This window comes from Carassius auratus, chromosome 31 (assembly GCF_003368295.1).
Source record: "Carassius auratus strain Wakin chromosome 31, ASM336829v1, whole genome shotgun sequence".
NCBI lineage: Eukaryota > Metazoa > Chordata > Actinopteri > Cypriniformes > Cyprinidae > Carassius > Carassius auratus.
Window position 1 is genome coordinate 13,986,893 of NC_039273.1, and position 22,280 is coordinate 14,009,172.

The 22,280-nt window shown below is 37.1% G+C and overlaps 1 protein-coding gene across 3 annotated transcripts in view; it reads right to left on the bottom strand.

The window, feature by feature from the left end:
• Positions 1-834: 834 nt before the first annotated feature.
• The window catches only part of LOC113050613 (lipoma-preferred partner homolog), a 167,298-nt gene continuing 145,852 nt past the window's right edge, over positions 835-22,280 (bottom strand). For all 3 annotated transcript variants that reach the window (XM_026213779.1, XM_026213777.1, XM_026213778.1), the window contains 3 exons: positions 5,309-5,487; positions 3,771-3,891; positions 835-3,651 (listed from right to left, as the gene is read on the bottom strand). In XM_026213779.1, coding sequence (XP_026069564.1) covers positions 3,523-3,651; positions 3,771-3,891; positions 5,309-5,487 — 429 coding nt within the window. In that variant the 3' untranslated portion in view covers positions 835-3,522. The remainder of the gene's footprint in view (positions 3,652-3,770; positions 3,892-5,308; positions 5,488-22,280) is intronic.

The window sequence follows — 22,280 nt, forward strand, 5'->3', positions numbered from 1 at the left end:
TATATAGATTTATAAAGCTCAGTTTTGTTGTTTCTTTCTCTTCTATATCACCAGAAGGATACATTTTTGTTTTGTACAATTTTATTCCACAACAACTTGATTGTTTTCTTTTTTTGTTTCTAAATCACATGATTAGAAAGAAAAACGAGAGACCATTGATATATAATGCAAATAATATATAGAATTAAGAGATTCGGTTGGTTTGCCAAAGACCCAAATAATACCCTTACATTTCTGCCTGCAATAAAAAACAAACATGCAACCTTGCACTGTTTTATACTGTTTGTTCCTTTTATAACTATTATTCATTTTCTGCATTCCTCTGGGATCACTCTCCGCTCCAATATTGTGGATGTGCTGCTCCAATTTAGCAATCTGTGAAGAATAAAAGAACTGTGTGGCTTATTGCCGGTTCCTGGAACGCGGGGTGACAAATTGAAAGGATTAAATCAAGCAGGGACTCAAGAGGGCCCAAGAAAACGGTCTTTTCTTTTTAGTATTTGAAATTATTTTAACAACTCCATCCTCATGATTTCACTGATTAAATATCTAAGCAACAAAAGATGAAAAATGCTCTCAGACGGTAAGGTTTTGAGCTCATCTAAATCATAATACTGTGCTGATTGTCTTTTTAGATGCCACCTAAAGTAGCCAAGCATGTGCTGAATGTATCACTGATATCAGCATGTAGCATGCTAAATGAATTCTCCTTTAGGTTGTGCAAAGAGTACAATGAAAATCTGTCTCTGTTACCTGGGAAACCTGCCAAAAGCTGGAAAGAGCTGAAATATGAATTAACAGGAGCATACAAAAAGAAGAAGCGAGTAATCATTATGGAGTTTTTCAAAAGGTTTATTAATTATAGAGGAAGTTGTATGTGATCAAAAACAACAGAGTGTAAGAACAGAATCCATGTATTTACTTAGCATGTCACTAGAGCACAGATTAGGTTGTTTTATGTAATAATTATTCATGAAAAAAACATCAAAGTGCCCTAAATGACAATTAAAGTAGCCTATACCATGTATTTTAAGGCACTGGAATGCTGGTACTCTGCATCTGCTGCAACAACAATTTCATATAATCATCAGGTTATTGCTACTGTAATGATTACAGATGGGGAAACTTAGTACAAAGTGTTTTAAACTGCATCCTGATCAAATACTTAAACAGAACAAATCAATTTGAACAACAACAGATGAAGCAAATCTATAAGCAGTCTGAATTAAAAGAACTTGAGATGGGTTTAGTGGAATAAACAGTAAAGCCAAAGAGAGGAAGGACAAACTAAATGTTCCAAGTTATACAACTATAATTCTCTTTCATATAACACTTAATGTTTTTAAAGACATAATACAAAGAAATATCGAATTAAGTCTTAAAATATTTGGTCTTTCTATATAAAACCTGGAAATAAAGATGGTTTCAAGTAGCGAACATGCATAGCCTCTAGGTAGCGTGAATAGAAAAAAAACCCCCAACAAAAACAAAACAGACCATTCAAACATCATCTCCTTCGGCACGAAACATCAGCCACAAGCCACAGCTGTGTTTGTGCACAAACACCACCACCTCAGTTTCACACAAGCTGGAAAAGGCACATACAGAAAAAGTACTAAGAAAGAGAGGTACAGATTGAAGCACTGCAGCACTAATGAAGCCCTTGTGGCTTAAAGCTAGCGCATTTCATTTTACACCCAAAATCAGCAAACTGTCATAATAAATCGAGAGGTGTACGTAACCATGTATTTCTATCCAGTTTGCATATATATCATAGCATTCACATCTGAATTTACCCTTCAACCAGAGGGGGAAGATCCCTGGGGCATCACTGCAGCACACTGATATGAGCGGAAATTTCCTGAGGTGTTGACTCTCTAAACCTCGAAATTTAAATGGCACTCTGTAGACATACTGTATATACTGTACATAATTTCAGATTTTCCCAAACTGTGTGCATTGTAGCTTTAAGAACAACTTGAACACTTTCTCATCGAATAAAAAACCGTCTGCATATCCTGCTTAGTAAAGTGTCAATGCAACAACAAAGAAGAAATTTGCATAATGATATTGTGCATGTACAAAAATTACGAAAGAAATATTAGTCTCCCTAAATGGTTGTCCTATTTTTAATAATACTTTCACGTCTATCTCTACCTAGCTTACTTAATACTAATACAATAAATTCACAATTTGAGGATATTTCAGATATTGTCTTCTCATCAGCCCTTAAAGTCTTAGATGAGATAAGATCAAATAAAACACATTTCCAACACCCTTTCAGCCCTGATTGTCACACTTTAAATCTAATCTGACAGTTTTTCCTCTGAGAATTTTAATTTAATAATCTGCCATGACATTATTGCACAATTCACTGTGCATATCTAAATACATATATTTTATCCTTAGACCTTTTCACTATTTTTACTCATGATATACAAATAGATGAAATAACTGAGCGCAATTATAAAAAAAATTAAGAAAAAATAAAAAATACCACCGAACCACAAAGAAGTTCCAAAGCGCAGAATGTTTCTTGCTAAATTCACTTGAATTGAAGCGGTACACTTAGGAAGAAACAGGAAACCACACTCAGTGAACCACAACGTGTTTAGGTTTCTGAGCTACTGAAGGTCATTCACAGTCCTTAAAGGATAAAACACTCTTCCCATTAGATTTCATAAGCATACAATAATATACATACACACTGTCCCAGAGAAAGTAAATGTAGCTCTTTGGTAACTTTCATCTCAAAGGGTGAATTCAGAAATGTAAATCGAAAGGCTATGGATTCACACACATACAGCTGTACAGTATGTACACAAAAACATGAACCGATGAAGCAGGTGTGATGCATGAGTCAAGGTGAAGATCCAGGTCTTTCTAAACTGACTTGTGTACCTTATCAAACATGAAACCTCCAATATCACAGCCGCCATAAGGAGATATGCTTGAATGATGTGTAATGAAAACTTCAGATTATTTCATGAAGCAGCTGCAGAGAATGTATACTTGTGTGACTAGTAGCTCTATGTGAAAGTGTATTTGGACTGTGGCAATACAACGGCAAGATGAAAAATAAAATAACAGCTGTAGGTTACTGGAATGCATAGCGATCAGACAGCATGGTCCCTTTTTAGAGGCAGATTCTATCATTTTCTGTGATGGTTTTCTCAAAGTCCCACTTCCTGATTAACCAGCTCTGTGAACGTCAGTTAGAATCGAACAGCTTTGCTCTATATGTTAAGGCCTAATTCGTTTAGGAGTTTACAAGCAGCTGTAGTGGGCACTGGTGAATACATATCTGTAAATAAAAATGCTTGGACAGAAAAAATGAGTGCAATTTTAATATAAGGCACAGTATGTGGCCCCTTAAGTGGACTGACAAGCTTTATGTGTACCTGTGCATTTGTCTGACCATAAATATGTGTGTGCAGTGATGTGAAAGGATATGGTGTTTCTCAGGCTTCGATAAATGCAGGAACATTGGGGACCTGCATGTACCGTAGATATGTGTGTTACTCAGAGGTCAGTCGTAGCCTTGGCAGTGAGGGCCTGGATGCGACTGGTGTTGCAGTTTTTGCAGAGAACATGGCCATCCAGAGGGTAGCAACCCTGGTTGTCTCCCTCAGAGAGAAGACAGCCACAATCCTATAGTAAGGACACACAAATTCGTTTTATAAAGGGTCAAAACTGTCAGTACAAAACTTCTATTTCCGAAGACATTAAGGATTTGTTTTTAACTAACCACCCCAAGGGCTTTCTCTCACCTCACAGCGATAACACTGCACATGGAAGTCACGGTCTAAAGCCACAATACGCACAGTCTCCTCCTGGCCAGGTGCTGGCATTATGGGCTCTTTACACACAGAGCAACGAGGGGCAAATTTCCTTGAAAAAGGGAAGGATAAACAAAGAGAGATCATAAAACAAATCTCTCTAGGACATAGATGCTCAAAGTTGGCTTATGATGACTTTTGATACAAGTGAATTTGATCAAATTAAATAATATACACTATTCAAAACTTGGTTGGTAAGATTTTTTTTAAATTAAATGAATACAGGTGCATCTCAATAAATTTGAATGTTGTGGAAAAGTTCATTTATTTCAGTAATTCAACTCAAGTATTAAATAAATGTAATGCACACAGACTGTGAATTGGTGGGTTTTTGTTAAATGTGAGCCAAATTCATCCCAATTAAAAGAACCAAAGACTTAAACTACTTCAGTCTGTGTGCACTGAATTTATTTAATACACGAGTTGCATAATTTGAGTTGAATTACTGAAATAAATGAACTTTTCTATGACATTCTAATTTATTTGAGATGCACCTGTACTTTCATTCAGCAAAGACACAGGACATTTACCAAAAGTGACAGTAAAGACATTTATTATGTTACAAAAGCTTTCTAAATGAATTCAAATAAATGCCGTTCTTTTGAAATTCATATTCTGATTTCCACAAAAATAGAAAGCAATATAACTGATGTTTTTGAGCACCATATCAGCATATTAGCATGATTTCTGAAAGTTCATGCGACATTTAAGACTTGAGTAATTACTGCTGAATATCCAGCTTTCCAATCACTGGGAAAAATTATGTTTTAAAATATATAAATATTTTAGTGTTATTTTAAATTATAATATTATTGTAAACAGTATTATTGTTTTACTGTATTTTTAATCAAATAAATGCGTTCTTGGTGAGCATACAAGAACTTAAGAACAAGAAATATAAATACATTTTTAAATATAAATACAATCCTACCGACCCAAACTGTTTTAGAAAGCTTCACAATGGATACATTTCTGTGTTCAGCAATTTGAGAACCCAGGACAGGAACAGAAAGAGTCGAGGCGATTATGTGTACACAAAAGCAAATGTGTCAGGTGATTGGCTTCATTGGGTTTTACCAACAAACGGCAAAAAGAGGGAAGTTCAGCAGATGGTGGCCTAATTACACCACAATAGTAACAATGAGTACAATCCAGGTACAGCCCAACTGTTCCTCGACACAATGGCATTTCTGTCGTGATCATATTCTCACAGTCCCATATTCCTTGTGAAACCTTTCAATTCCTTATTACATACAAACAAGCTGAACAGACTACTTAAAAGTCATGTTTCCTGTAAATAAGATGTGAAATTATTTTGAAGGTCCTATCTGAACCCTAAAATAGCTTTTGGTATTTCATTAAGTTTACGTTCATGTAATTGAGATTGAAATAACAATGTACTAAATGGGTTTGCATAAATCCTGCATTGTTGTAGGTGGATATACTGTATGAAGCGTGCCTGGTCATACTTGTGGAAGTCTTCGATGCAGTGGATGTGGTTGGAGGCGTCCACAGTAAAGGGAATGCCATCCAGACTCCGATGGCAGACCACACAGGAGAAGCACTTGGGATGATAGGCCTTCCCAGTTGCCCGCAGGATGCGCTCCATTATGGGCTTACTACATATGTTGCAGGTCTCCAGGGTGTTCTAAAATCAAACACAGAGAAACAAAGTTCTAAAAGCAACCTGAGATAGATTTATATCAGCACACAAATCAAGCTGAGATAGTGAGATACGTGGCTTGGCAGTTGGAATAACCTTTATTTAAGCAAAACTGAAGATATGCTTGATTTATATAATGATAAGAAGCACACATGAAAACAAACGTTTCTATGACTACTTTCCATTCTTTTTCATTGATCAAACATGCTCAAATGCATGCTTACATACACATTAAGGCATATTTCACCCAAAAATAAAAGTTTGGTCATAATTTCGAACACATTTGACTTACTTTCAAAAGAACACATTTATTTCCATTACTGTTCTTAACTCTTTAACGGCCGTTTGTCACCATTAAAGCTGCAGTCGGCAACTTTTGACGCTCTAGTGGTTAATAAACAGAACTGCTTGCGTTTTGCGGTAGAACATTGTAGCCGGAACTACTTCTCTCTGTTTATGTCTATGAAGAATCACAAAGGTACTGGGTTACTCCGTCGCGGTATCCCCGAAGCAATCTAAAATAGTCCGAATATAAACACTTATTATAAGTGTACCCTAGTGATTCAGGACAAGCTAAAAACACGGTTTGGAAAATGGGTTCGAAAATGGTGTACTCGCTTATTATATATATTTTTCTACATTTTGAACACAAACAAAGTTACGGACCGCAGCTCTGATTGGTTATTTCTAAACGGGAGCAATGTATTCCTGCAAATGGCAATAGGACCACTGGGAGGAGCCAGAGGAGCTTGATTTTTTTCACAGATTATCTGTCTCATATTCTACTGTCAGGACATAATGACAGGTTTAACAAATATGTAAAAAATATATATTTTTACAAAAGTTACCGACTGCAGCTTTAATGGGTTAGATCAGCCAAAAATGTAAATGGTCATTAATCAACCCCATGCCATTCCAAACCCATATTGCTTACATTAATCTTTGAAGCACAAAGTTATTTTGAATGAAACCTGAGAGATTTCTGTCATATGTTGTATGTACTTTACTGTATGTTGAACAACGTTCACATGGGAAAAAACAGGGTAATGGGTTTGGAAAGAGGGTGAGTAAATGATAACAGATTATAGCAGATTATATTTTGGCTGAACAGACCCTTTAAATCCGTTATCTATCAACATTTAATAGATTTCCTTAGGATAATAACACAAGTGTATCTCTGTCCTCAAATGCCTGAGGGAGGTTCTTATATAAAGCATATATAGTGCGCAATGGAATGAGAGTGAGATCTGATTAGCTACTCTCTGATTCACAAACAAAGTCATTATTCACTCTCGCTTTCATTCTGCGAGAGGCGCAGCAGTAAATACGTCCACTTTCTGATGACTGCAGGCTTTTCCACAGCCACGGATACTGGGCCACGGGCCAGCTGATGACTTTTCGCTCACATTCCTCTTATTAATGTCCACCCCGAGCCCTGGATTTGTTATTTCGATATTTCATATAAAATAATCTTCTATCCCCCTCCCTCCCCTTCTGCCGAGCAATTACAGCAAAGGATGGTGAAATCATCGGTGTGTGATCAATTGCAGGATGACTTTCTCTTCGAAAGCATGTGTGTGAGACTGTCTTCGCATGAGACGCTATGATGCACAAATATTTCCTGGATTTCTCCATTCGGGATTCGCTCGCCCTGACACATCTCAGTATGTGTAAGTACTCCAGGCTACAGCTGTCCTCTTTGGCTGCCTGTCTCTTTGGCACAGCCACTCAGCACTGTTTTCAAACACAGACTTCCATGCCTAAAGTATGTGCATGTGTGGCAACACTATAAGCCATCATGTTTGCCGCACCAATGAGCTCTGATGATCAGGGCTGACAGTATGATCGTGGATATCTGCTCACACTAAGACTTTGTGATATTGATGATAAAGGATATCTCTATTTTCTGGGATTTGGTCGATAATGATTACTTGATGATCATTTGCGGGGTGTTTTTGTGCTGATACAGTATCTTGGCTGGTTATATAGGCCAATAGTGGACAACTGACATTTTCTTGACATAAATCTTCCATTGAGGGGTCATATTTGCCCCTGTAAATTGGTTTCCCGGGGCATTTTTCTTCTAAACATATTAATTGTATGCGTCTTTTATGCCAAATTCTTATATTTAATCAATAAATGACCACTATAGGGTTGTTAAAAATAAAACAAAATGCGTTCTGCATACTGCGGAAAAGCATGCACTCTCAAGACTTGTTTTTGCAATTTTTTTTCCTTCAAAATGAGTAACATACTAGATAACATCAGCTTACACACTACGAAATGGTATTTCCAAAGTAAGGTCACTAGTTCTAGCCAAATTATAAGCTACTGTAGCATTGCATACACAGCAAAATTTACCCAGTTGGAGGATAAAGTGATAATTTCTAATAAAAATAATATATTTTTTAAATACTAATAAAGAAACTGTGTGAGGAATGGCAGTTATGTGACACATGGTGTTCCTGCCAATGTACTGTACAGTGTTACAAATCCACTTATGAATATATCCGTCACTTGGAACAGATCTGTAGTATATAGAGTTTTCAGCTGCATGGACAGAATTTACTGGAAAGAGTCCCATGTATCAACACAGCCAAATCCTGTTTGCACTGCCTGTGCACTGGGATCATTCCCCATGCTCTCGTTTCACCGGCAAGCTGACGCTGGGGTCAAAGGACTGGGCCCTGAGCTCCTACGATCTGCTCATCATTATTCGATCAAGTCAGCTTTAGAACAGGTGTGTCAGAGAAGACTGACTGCTGAGGGGTCGCCAAGGCTCAAGAAGGTAAACACGTTTCTAATTTGTGTCATTTCTTTCACGAGCATAACAGAAATTAACATTATTTCCGAGAGCAACACTTGTGTACAAACAATGTCCGTTCCGCAATCCTCTGCAAATCCTGGAAACGGATAAAGCCTTTAATAAGCTTGCTGCTGAGAACCCTTGAGGCTTGTCTCATAACTCTGAGGCAAGGAAGAGGGGGAGGGGAAATACAGAAAGACAGACAGTCTGTATATAGCCTTTAGGAACACAGTGTAATGCCTAACCTGAGTCTTTGTGCGTTTTTTTTTTTTTTTTTAATGGATTGAACAAGAGTCTGGATCCCTGCTGCTCACAGGTTTCTGAAGAAACGTTTAAAAACAGGCTGCTTTCACACTTCAGAGAAGATTTCTCACAATACGTTGTGCCACAGTCATCGGATGAACAGCGCGACAGTGAAGTCTGGGTCAGTCAGAGCTCTCTTCCCAAGTTTTTCATTTTGCTGCAGCTTTTATCTTGACGTCAAAGCAGTTTTGATTTACATGCTGTGGATTCACTGTCCGGTAACTTTCAAAGATGGTTTAGGAAAATCTGCACAGAGCACCGCTAATGGCTTCTCTGGTGGAAGAATAATGGCTTGGAGAGCCACTAGAGGGCACTAAACGTCTACTCATGCTCTCAATTTACTCTTCTGCTCTGCCTGAGTGTAATATATTCACATATATTCCCCTTTTTTCAGCTTCATACTTATCTCTAAGTGTTTGCCCAGAAGGCTAAACAAACGTCTAGGCAGATGAGGTAGAATGAATTTAGGTCAGACAGGTCTTTCTGAACGAAAGGGTGAGTGGAGAGCACTGAAGTCAATTGTAGCCTCTTCTTTCCCTTGTTGCTTTTTCGATTTCCTGACAAAGTGCTCCAACACTCTCTCTTTCTTCCAGTCACTCTTCTTTTTGTGGGTGCAGCAAAGCTAATCTCTAAACACAACAAAGAATGCCCTAACAGGACAACTTCGCATAGTTCTGGACATAAAAATGACTAAATGTAAATGAATGATGATACTTATTTGAAGACTGACGTAAATAAAACAGAAAGCAGACTGTCTAGATAGGATGCGATGAAAGAAGGTGAAATGTGAAGAACAAAATAGTGAGGAACAAATCAATATTCATGAAGGAAAATAACACACACTCTGTGTATACTGTAAGCATCAACTGCCAATTCATTGTGCTCTTTGTGAATTAAAGCAAAACACTCTGAAGTTACTGGGTGTCTTCTTTGATAGGAGGCTTTATCAATTTTACATTATTCTCAGTTAGCTTGGTGGCGTGGATTTGTTTTGCGCAGAATATTAAAACACCTGTACCCTTCAATGTCACCCTACCAACTGCATTTACCTTAGAAGCTGTATCCAAATATCTTCTCAAATCTAAATAGTTTTAAAACCAGAATGGGCTTTTATATTTAATTTTCAAGCAATGCCCTGAGTCGTTATAAATATATCATGCAGCATTTCACAAAAATCTTTCTGATTATCTGTCAGCACCGTTTTATTATGTAAATAGGAAAACTTCACAGAAGAGCACCTGTACGCGATATGAAAATATACAGACGCTGTCCAGAAAATAAATAAATAAATACATAAAATAACTAGGGAAATTGTGTGGATCAAGAAATAAAAAACTGAAAAAGCAAACCCTATGAACTCACTGACTGTAGCTGAGAGGTCAAAGGTCAGTAGGCTAAATTAAGAAAAATGCATTAAATTATTAGCCAACTAAGATTGCAGGCATATAAATATAGATATAGGGCTTAAGAATGAGGATGACAGCTTTAACTAGTCTTGATAGACGGTAATGGGTGACAGGTCGACAGAAGGCCATTAGCATTGAGCAGACAGAAAACCAGACTAGAACCAAACTGCCGCTTTGGATCCCTGGGACTGTGAGGTGCTCAGGGAAACTATCTTTTGAACTACTTAAATAAAGAGAGTTAAAGGAAAGAGAGCTACAGGGGGTTGGATATGAATGCAGAGGCACTGAGCCAAGAACTCTCAGAGTCTTTTCCCAAGACATCACCCCGCCATTATATTTCAGAGACATTCCTGTACTGACTTCACTGTGGTACTGTAGTTACCTCAGACGGTTTCGCTGTTACTGTAGAATATCCAAATATTTCTTAAACATCTTTCTGTGTGGAATTTATTTTTAAAACAATCTTATTAAAAGCTATACTTGCACTTTTATGCATCCGCTTATTAAAGGAATTTTAAAGTAAAAGATTCTGATGTTGGGCAATCACAAAAAAATGAGTGTCCTTGATAAAGAAAAAAAAAGGTTTTAGTCTGAAATACATGGGGCAAGTTCTTAGAAATATACTTGTAGTATTGATGTTGATTTCATATGCCTTTTAAAAACTTTTATACATTATAAAAAAGAAAAAGCTCACAAAAACTGTAAAAATGTATTGCCGTATAACCATCAAGTAAAAGAGTTTGTTTTTATACTATACAAACCCAGCCACTTTGAATTATTCATTGAACAGACAATAATTAACCATTTAATTCAGGAATTCTTAATCTATTCTGAACAAATTAATAGATCTGGACAAAAAAAAAAAAAAACTGAACTTGTCAATGAACTTTGTCTGGTCCCCTGCTTTGTCTTCATTTCCTCTCCTAATCAGTATTCATGCTGTCTGCCCACCTTAACATCAGCTTGAAAGCAGAATGTGACTGCTGTAGACACATGGCTCCAGATCCATCTTATACTGGAGCCAAAATACAGCAGGCAGCACTTGAACTGACACTCCATCGGGTCAGCTTGGGGTCACATATTTTCCTCCTATGAAGGAAGTGATGCAAGTTTGACTTTAAGAAAGCTTCAAATGGTCACATGTTCTGCCTGGTTACAACATAACAGGTGAGACACGCAAGTAAATGGAAATTAAGCGCTGATCCATAGATACACACAAACAGGAACAACAGCATGAGGAGGGAAGTTGAAACACAATCCATGCAAGTGCTATCTAATTGGGTCTCTCCTTTGAGGAATGCCAGCCAGTTAATCATGTCTGAATACACAGAACTCAATTAGTAGCTTGCTAATGCTAATGCAGACAGATATAAATATTTCATAGCAGACGACGGCAGAGAGCTTCGAACGTATGCTTCGCTGCTGTACTTCTAACATCAAGCAAAACAAGCAGGGTGGATTCACCTGTCTCCATCACCCTCTGTACTTCAGCGTGATGGGAGAGCGTGGGCAGCGCTAACTCTTTCAAGACGTACACCAGCTGCGCCGGTGTGAGGGCAGCTCCAGAAAGGTGCTGGTGTGAATTTCTCCCTGTTCCCTACCCTTAACATCTATCAGATCGGGCTGAAGGCAAGGTGGGAAGCAGTGTCACTCGCAATCACAAAGGGAAGACAGGATATAAAAGAAAGCTCAAAGACATTTCTTCCGTTTGTGATCTTTAGTGCTCTTGTAATTCTGATGAAAATTTACTTATGGCAACCTCGAACAGTCTTTGAACCTCGGTCAATAAACGCCACTTGAACTTTATTAAGAGCTCATGTAAATGTTGCTGAGGAGCTTTGTTTTCAAACTCTAGTGTGTTATCACCTTCCTCCAGAACAATGACAGACATGACTGCTGGCCCAGCCAAGTGGGTGGAACCTTGCAGTGTGGAAGAGTGTAGCCGATGGGAAGCTTGCATCATGGTGCAGAGGACATCTGTTACCAGAAGCCTCCGCTGAACATGGCAAAATGTACCTCACTGGGCCATCCTGGGAAAATGTCTCGGACATAGCCTGAAAAATGGCCTTTGTGGTTCCATTATACTGTATGGGCTCTTTTAAATTACCACACATGTCTTTTTGTTGAATAACTGCAGGCTCTTTTATATAGAAACACTAAAAGTAAATTAGCTATTATGGTATGATTTTTTGATGCAAAGCGATGATGGCTGCAAGTGTTTCTTTGGAGGTAACCATTGCTACAGTAACAAGAACACAATGATTGAAGCGCTTCTTCCCTCCTTTTATTGCAATCAGTGCTCTTACAATCTAATTAGTATGATACTGATTTCACCAGGTTAGTACCCAGTCACTCCCATGACTGTATGTGTGTGTGTGTGTGTATGTATGTGTGTATTATATATATATATATATATATATATATATATATATATATATATATATACTGCAGTGTATTTTTGAACCAAAATGTATTTTCGATGCTTCATCAAATTCTAACTGACCCTCTGATGTCACATGGACTACTTTGATGATGTTTTTATTACCTTTCTGGACATGGACAGTATAGCGTACACACAGCTTCAATGGAGGGAGTGAGAGCTGTCGGACTAAATTAAAAATATATTTTAAACTGTGTCCTGAAGATGAACGTAGGTCTTACGGTTTTGGAATAACATGAGGGTGAGTTATTAATGACATCATTTTCATTTTTGGGTGAACTATCGCTTTAAGATGTGTACACTCACATGTATGCTGGAAACTGTTATTACTTTTTGCTTGAAGGTTACATGGCCTTTTTAAAGTAATTTAAATAAACGTAAGGTAAGACTTTAGTATAGGGGAAATTCTCACTATTAACTAGTAAATGCCTATTATTAACACGGTGGTTGTTTATAAGTAATTATAAAGCACACATTCTGTATGACCATATTCTACATCCCTAACCCTACCCAACACCTAAAGTTAACAACTTCCTTACTAACTATTAATAAGTAGCCAATTAGGAGTTTATTGAGGCAAAAATTGTAATTAATGGTTTGTTAACTGAGAATTGAACCTTGAAATAAAGTGTGACCAAACTTTCCTTGAAAATAATTTTCAAAATCATGTGAAACTAACATGAATGTATAGAGTACATATCTGAGAAAACCTGTTTTACACTTTTTAAAAGATTTCCTTGTCTTGGACACTCATATTTGTCACTGACCCAAACAGTAAAATCAAATTCTCTGGAATGCGCAATCTCATAATGGTGATTGCATTTCTCCCCATATTTTCTATGAGAGAGTGTGCAGTAAATCAGGCAGTAATGAAGCAGGCCATAGGGACCTGGCCATTTATCTAAACCAGCCTCCATCCAACAAGTTGTCTGGATCGGAATAATCATACAGTAAAAGTCCAGGAGGAAAGATGGGGAAGGGGGACCACGTTAAGCACGCCTGATTACCAGAAATTATGATCTCCACTTAATTAAGTGCTCCAGGCAATTAAGTGTTCTGACAGTAGTAACACGAGCCGCCTGGCAGGAAGAGAGCAGTTTCGACAGGGAAGAGATCTGCAGGGTGCCACAAACATAGCACCTTACTAACATAATTAACCTCAACGCCATTCAGCCCTGCAGTCTGCCTGCTTCAAAAAACAGGGCCATCTCACAAATGAAAGCAGTCTCAGCCATTAGTCTTGTTGAGTTGATCAGCAGCGGGCAATTTACATGAAACAAGAAGGTATTTACCTCTTGTTGCTCAACAGCAGGGTGGCCATTTCCTCCGCTGATCCTGGATTAAGGACTAATTTATTGGCTGTTAAAATGTTATTGTGTATTTAACATCATGGTTAAGGATAAGCTTAGTGAATAAGATCAAGACAAGATTGATCTGCTGAACCCCTTAATTTGGTTAATCTGATCAAATCTCGTATTAAGAGATTTAGTACTCTGTACTTTGACTTCTGACAGCAGTTCACTTTCAATTTCAGGTAGTCACAGCTATAAAAGTTCAGTTCAGCTGTAGTCTGATTATTAACACTGTTAATCGGTTCCTGAAACTATGGAAGCTTGTTTTGTGCCACAGTAAAAAAAAAAATAATTATGTGTAACTGCATCATTTTACCCTACAATTCTGACTTTTCCTTTTTGCAGTTGTAAAAATAGCAACTCAGTTTAAACAGTATAAACGCTTTTTGCAATTGTAAGTTTAAATCGCAGAACTCTTAACTTTTTTTTCCCTGGCCTGTGAGATGTTAACTCACAATTAAGAGACTTAAGAGAAAAGTTGCAATTATCTTTTTTTTTTTTTTTTTTTTTTTTTTATTGTATTTAATTATTATGTATTTTGTGGCGGAAAACATAAAAATATAAAGAGAAAAATAATTGCAGAATTGACTTTGAGTTACATTGAGTTACAAGTTTATAATTAACAATAATTCTGAGAATAAAAGTCACAATTGTGAGTAAGGTTGGAAATCATTAGAAATTTTCCGGTTCCGGTTTCACCTAACGGTTCCGGTTCCGGTTCCATTAAAAGCATAAAAAAAAAGAAATAAATAAAAATAAAAATTGTAGTAAAGAAAAATGCACAATACTCATCAACTCAATACTGTTTATTAATTACTGTCAACTTAATTTAAAAGTAAGTAATTTAAAAATTCAACATTTATTACCGTATAAAAATTTTCAGGTTCCGATTCCGGTTCAATTTAAATTAACTATTATTATATGTTTTTCTATTTTACCTTTGTTGTATGTAGTGTTGCTGGAAGGTAGTAAGTAATGTTGAGTAACGCTAGTCCATCAATCAGCATGTGCTTCAACGCTGATGTTTTTTTACACTATCAATAAGATTTTGCAATCAGGAATAAGTTGGTTGGTCAAATAGTCCCTTGAGGGCTGAGACACTTGTTCATTTCCCTAAATTAATAAACTACAAACTGTTTTACTTAGAACCATGTATACACACGCTGTATAATTTTCCTATATTATAAAGAATAATGCAGTCAGGAGATGGTGTAATGCAATGAGTGGTTTCCACATTTTTAAAAATTTAACATGCGTGAATATAAATATTTGCTATCACTTTGTTTATCACTCGTGAAATGACCTGTACACTAAATAATATATACCTCATACTTACATAACAACAGCAGTCTTTGTATTTAGTGGTCCAAGTTGAAGTCAGTATGTATATTAATGACAATATGGGTCAAATATAATGTTATTAAGTGGCGGCAGGTGCAGCGTGCTGCAGGTACATGTACAGTCAGAATAAACGACGTGCACAGTTATCAAAGGCGCGAGTGCGCATACCATGGGCGTAGGTTTGGTCTCAGCTTTGGTGGGGACACCCCCATAACCCCCCATAACACTACTGCTAGTTTATTTTTGTGGCTAGCTAGTTATTTTGCCTACTTACACTCTGACTCTGTTTTATGAAAAAGCTTCTTATGTCCCCTTTCTTCTTTTTGGGTGGCATCTACAAAGTACAAAAAGGGGCAAAAAACCCTGGAATATTAAAATGTTTTTACTCTGGCCTTTGAATGTGGCAGAGAGACAGCCCTGGTAACTTACCGTCGGCATTGTCAACATGCGCGCGCAAACACACCTGCTCGCTGCTAGTGCAAGCACAAAAGTAGTCCCGGCCTGCGCATGTAGCCTGTCAGATACCCCGCCGCCAATCAAATAACGGCTTTTCTTGTACTATCGTCGTCCTGGCCGTTAGAATCGATCCAAATAGCAGTGCAAAGATCCAAATAGCAGTTCAAAGGAGCTTGCTAAATATTGGTGGGGACAAATTTGTCATCTCAAAATATTGATAGGGACTGTTACCTAGCGTCCCCCCCCCCAAACCTACGCCCATGGCGCGTACAGTCATAGAAAAATTGTGTTCAGCAGTTAATGTACTCGGCACACTACGCATCGCGGCGAGTCTGTGGAGTGCGCGTCATTCGAAACAATGTGATCAGTAATTAAAGAGGCAGGGCAGCGTTTCTGTTATTCGGTTTGTGACATCCTTTACAGGAAACAGGGAATCATCAGAAGACCAGCACAAGGCTGCTGACAGCGCTTGGTCACGTGTCACACCAAAACCGTTTTCAGAACCGAAACTTAGAAATCGCTCACGGTTCCGGTTCTTTCAAATAAACAGAACCGGTTCTGAATAAGATAAGAATAAGAAATTGTGAGGCATAAAAGTTCAATTGCCAGAAAAAAGCATGAATTGTGAAAATAAAAGTCACAATTATATTTAATTTATTCATTTATTTTCTGTGGTGAAAAAAAAAAAAGATATAAACTAACAATTTTGAGAAAAATTGTTAATTCCATGACAAACAAAAAACTTTTATTTCTAAGTAAAATAAGCTTCCTTATAAAATAGTGGATCAGTCCAAAACGGAAGCTGGAAGGCCAAAAGAAGCAATCAGGCTGAGCGGATAAATATGAATAACAGTTTGTGACATAGACACTGGCCCATGGGGGACTTGACCAAAGAGTTGAGCAAAATATTTGAGACAGAGAGAATTTTTATGTTCCTAAATATTTATGTAGAGGAGTAAACACATGTCAAAACTGATCTTGCACTAGGGGAAAGAACCACAAACTGCACTTCCCCCACTAGCACTCTCTGTACAAAGCTCTTAATTTATGATAATGAGCATCATCCTACAAACTCATTTGGAGAGGGGACACATAAATTTGGCCTCAGCTGTGCAATCTTTTGTACTATGTGTTCATAAACCATGGGAAAGCATGACTTGTGTGACCATTACAAAACTTCTTAAAGGGGAATTCTCAGAATGCATTTTGCCTGCAGATAGTGGCATATATATATTTGCTTTAGCACCGATTCATTAAAGGAATTATGCAAATCCAGTGTCTGCAAGCCAGTTCTAAGTGTTAGGTTGTGGAGAATGCAGCAGATTGTCACAATGTGGCATGTTTTCGTCTGTATCAGCTGATGAATAACTGTTGCCATGCTACACAGAAAATGTGGGTTAATGATGTGATGCTCTTTAGATTAGGTTGTCATTTGGTGTGACTTTCCCCGAAATGAATGATGTTTAAGATTTAAGTCAAATTATCAAATAAAAAGAGTAAAAAAACTGAATTATTTTTTATACTGAATAATATATACTACTGTCCAATTTATAGTCAGTAAGTTTTATGCATTATTTAAAAAAAATAAATTAATACTTTTATTAAGCAAGGGTGCATTCAATTGATCAAAACTGAAAGTAAATAATGCAATTGTTATAAAAGATTTCTGTTTCAAATAAATGCTGTTCTTCAAACGAATCCCGAGTTTCCAAAAAACAAAACAAAACAAAAAAACAAACCAAACTAACAAAAAAGCTTCATTTTCCATTGAGGACTGGAGTAATGGCTGCTGTAAATTCCATGATTTGGGCCACATATCACTGGACTGATCTGAGCCACACTCCTCCCACCAACAATCAGACCTCATATTGTTTTTCATGATAAACGCCATGACATCATTGCCACACATGGCCCAGCTCTGGCTGAAAGGGTACATGCCATGTCACATTAATAGGATTAGAGACCACTTCATGCTAAAAGCAGGATTCATTTAGCTGTGAATAAGTTTAGCTGTATTGTGCCATATTCAAACAAGCAATGATAAGTCGCTGATGGGTGGAGCCAGGGAAAACCACTGCACAAAGGCTGATTATTGCTATTGTGCTTTGTGGATCAGTTGCGATGCTGGGAGCACACGAGTGATAAGACGACGGGAGAGCAGGAAGCAGATGAGAGATAACAGAGAATCTCCAGCAGGCAGCCTTCCTGTCTATTACTGAAAGGAATGAATGATATCTAGTTGCACTGTTCAAAAGTTCTGTTGTCTATTGCCTAGAGGCGGAAACATGCTAACGCTATCAGTGCTGTTCCAAAGAATATGTAAAATAAGAGATTTTAACAAATGGTCTCGTATTTCCTGTTTGATGCTATAGAGAAAGATTACTGGATGTCACTGTTTGATAGCCTTTATTTCCAATCTAACACTTCAGCTTCCTTTTGAAATTAAAATATTTGCTTCTTATATGCAAAAATATATGTAAAACAATAATAGTAATAATTATACCCCTGAAAAAAAAGTTTGGGGTACGTTCTTTTTTAAGGAAGTCTCTTATGCTCATCAAGGTTGCATTTATTTAATAATAAAGTAAAAACAGCAATATTGTGAAATATTATTACAATTTAAAATACCTGTTCTCTATTTTAATCTATTTTATCATTATCTTGCTCAAGAATAATGTCCCACTATTATTTTATAATATAACAGTTTTGCTGCCTACTATATATATATATATATATATATATATATATATATTTTAATTGGCAAAATGATTTGATGATAGAAAATTCAAAAGAACAGCATTTTTTTTATATGTAAATGTTTTGCTCAAATAACACACACACACACACACACACACACACACACACACATACTCTAACTACTGTTTTGGTGATTTGGTGAAATTTGATCCTTTTAAAGAAAGGAGGAGAAAAAATAGTTACAGAATGATGTCAAGATGTCTTTTGATGACAAGATTACTTTGGAAGTCAAGAAAAAGGAAGACGTATTGAAGAAGACGTGACCAGTTTACCAAGAAGTTGAAAAGAAGATTACAATACAGTACAATTAGTCTCTTTTCCTTAGAACAAAGTAAATGACAATACATGCATAACAGGTGTTTTTCCCTATTGTATCTCCCTAGTGGCAAACAGAGCAGTAAATGAGATGTTTATATAGGAGCAATGAAGATATGAATGCTATGATCCTTTCTCTGCAGATAAATAAACTGATAAATAATGTATAATGTGCATTCTTTCCATCTTAAAAGATTCCTAGACTGACTCGCTGGCCTCATTTGAAGTTTTCCCCCAGCTCACTGGGGAACTGCCATGTCTCTATAGAGACCAAAGTCTCATGCTCATTCTCTAATCGCACAGAGGCGTCTGACCCTGAGGATGAGGAGAAAAGAAGAAGAAATTACTTTCATTAAGAAATTCAGATTTCTTCCATCCTTTTGATCTTGTGCCAGAAGAACATTTATGCTGATGAAATGCATAAATAAAGTTCTTAAATTATCCCGGCCCCTCTTTAGCGCATGGATCCAAGTTGGAAAACTTCCAGAGGAAGACAAGTACAATCATTTGGAGAGCTATCGGTGTAGTGGGGGTGATTCAAGAGATGGCCTGAGTCACCGATACTTCAGCAGTTTATGTGATTCATCTGTTGAAGAAGTACACAAGCAGACATAATAGTCTGACGCTGTTCTTTGGACTGCATTGCACTCTTGTTACTTATACCCTATTTCCCATTTCCTATTTCCATTTTGAGGTTCAGCAATACAGAGCGAAGTGAAAGAAATATATAAACTGTTTCTCTCTGTATATTGCATTGTGGCTTAAAGTACAGGGAAAAACCACTGTCAGACATCACTCATCGAGGGACAGTTCACCCCAAAATGAAATAGTTTTCTTTTGTGTTCTGCAAAAGACGAAAAAAAGCATACAGGTTTGGATGACGGTGAGTAAATGATAACAGAAATGCAATTTTTGGGTGAACTATCCCTTTAATAGCTAAAAAAAACCCAGCAGCAGTCAAAAAACTTGCACTGCTATGGTGTTGAAATTCATCATTAAAGATGTATAATTTCCAATTCGCCTATGCTCCCTTGAATATTCAGCAATGATTCTGGGAAACTGTGACCTCAATTGAACTCCAAGCTGGCTCTGTGCCCTAGTCACAGCGGTAAGTGTAGATGATTTAGTAAGGGTTTACCGAGTGGGAAGGTGGTTTTGGCTTTTGTGACAGTGCTGGAAATTTCTCTGGATTTTTTCTAAGCCACTTTGAGTAGTGGGCAACAAAGAAAAGCTGTGAAACCTCAGTGTTAGGGATAAATGTTTCAATTTCGAGAACTTGGCGTTTCCTACAATATCAACTACCTATGATGCAACAAAGGCTCTCAAGTAGCCAAAGTGACCCTCATCACCCTAAATATGAAAACGTTTAACTATTTTTCTTGTTTGGTCCAGATATAAAGAACACAGAAACTCAGAGTGAGGTAAAAAGTTACAGATTAGATTAAAATATGTTATATTTTGTCAAATTGGTGGCTAAATCATATGAATTCATACATTTTTATGTTTTTGTATTATCTGCTTAAGCCCTAGTAATGGTTGTTTAGGGGTCGACTACAGTATATATGCAATATTGAGTTATTAATACAAATTGTGTGGTCAGTCATACAGTGTTGCTCTGGTCAACAGGGCATCTCAAGCATCTCAAGCTGCCCAAACCAGGGCCCACATAATTACCTTAGATTTGGTCAAAGATGCCATAGCACAAGAGGCGTATAAATAGAGCAAAAACGTATATTTTTACATGTTTTCGCTTTTAAGTTTAGTGAATATAAGTAAATTAAAAAAATGTCTGATATATAGTTGAGTGTAACTCTGGTTTAGACCATTTAAATGATTAAACAAACCTGACCAATATTAACGATATTCTGGCTTCTTTGAAATTTGCATTGTCTGTTTAAAAGAGAAGAACACGAAAGAAAGTGCTGGCTCAGTAATACAGCGGTTGCTTAAAATGGAAATAGGGAAACACTACGGCCACAACAGAAACGTAAGTAGGCTACATGTGCAACTGGAAATGGAAATAACACAAGTACAAACGGGAAACAATGATGAAATAAAAGGCAGTTTGAGGAATGGCCTGGTTTCTTTGTGAGTTGGACTAATACTTATTTTTGGTGCTGACCGACTGACTGGTTTCATAATATTATGCTTACAGTAAAGACCGATCAAACAGAAATGGCCTTTTCTGCACTTTTGCCAGCTTGGAAATGAGTCAGTATGTGATCCATTCTTTCTATATAAACACCACAATCAAATAGAGATTCCTTTTATAACAATATTTCCCAGAGCTTGCTCTCTTACATAGAAAGAGCCATGGATGAGAAAGGTCAGACCAGGTTATTAGCGGCTAAGTGTGAACTAATTTGATTGACAGGTCTTCCAAAAAAAAATGTGGTTGTCGAAATTGTGTGAAAGAGTTTGTGGCATTACAGCCTTTAGCACTTGCTGGTTTTTATTTAAAATAGATTTTTGGATCATTCTGGCCCCAACGTCTGGCTAGAACTACACCATCTGTTCTAAAATCCATTTTTTTTTTCCATTGACAGCCATTACAAAATTAGCTATGTGTAAAATTAGAATGGGAAGAATAGCCAGCGATGTCCCACTATTAGAGACCTCTACTCAGAACTGCTAACTAAAGGAACGTAATACTCTAAAACTCTTAATGTAATCGTCTCCTACACAGAGTAGCTGAAAAGTGCTTTCCAAACAGGATTTAAAAACATATTATTACATGTTTTGTAATAATCACAAACCAAATATGATTCTCAAGACTTTCAGTGTCTACCAGCACATGTAGGTAGATGTTGCACAGCTCTCAGATGTGGGAAAACATGCTCAGAAAGTTTGTTCGCTTTTTTGACAAGAAACTCCTAACCTCTAGTTCGATGAGAAATGTGAATTTTCATTTCTTACTGTAACTGTCACTAATTTCCTTTTCTCTTACCATTCGCCTGAAGAAATAAGAGAATTTTCAACAGATATTTTCAGAAACAAAAAACCGAAGGTGGATGGTGAAGGTAGAAAAAGGAGGCCCTGATTTGGTTTGCAATCTACAAAGGAAAGTAATCCTATCTGGCAGTCTAATGTGATTTTAATACTCGTGATACACCTCAAGTGTGATTTGCCCATGTGAATGCTTATCAGATGTATGAGATGGAGTTGAACATGACGCTTGGTCCTTTGCATGCGAGGCCACTGTTTGTCTAATCTTTATGCCTCTTATGGATTTGACTACCGAGCTAACAACTGTGAAGCAGCTTATCAGGGAAGAATGAGGAATGTGACAGGAATAGGTGAAAGATTATGAAAAGAGCAATGGTTTGGGTAACATTTCTGAAAGAACCTAAATCCAGCTTTTACAGAGCCAGATGCTCCTGGCAGATCTTAGACAAGTCCTCAGAACATGGAGCTAATGAGAGCTGAAGCTAGCTTCATATGAAGGAAACTAGAGCATCAAAGAGCATGCAAACTAGTGTCGTTGAAGTATTTCCTCCTGGATATGTGTGTAGAAATGTGCTGAGCGGCACGTAAACTAACAGTACTGTATGACAACAAAAGATGAGGTCACGATGTATCATTATATATATATTATATATATT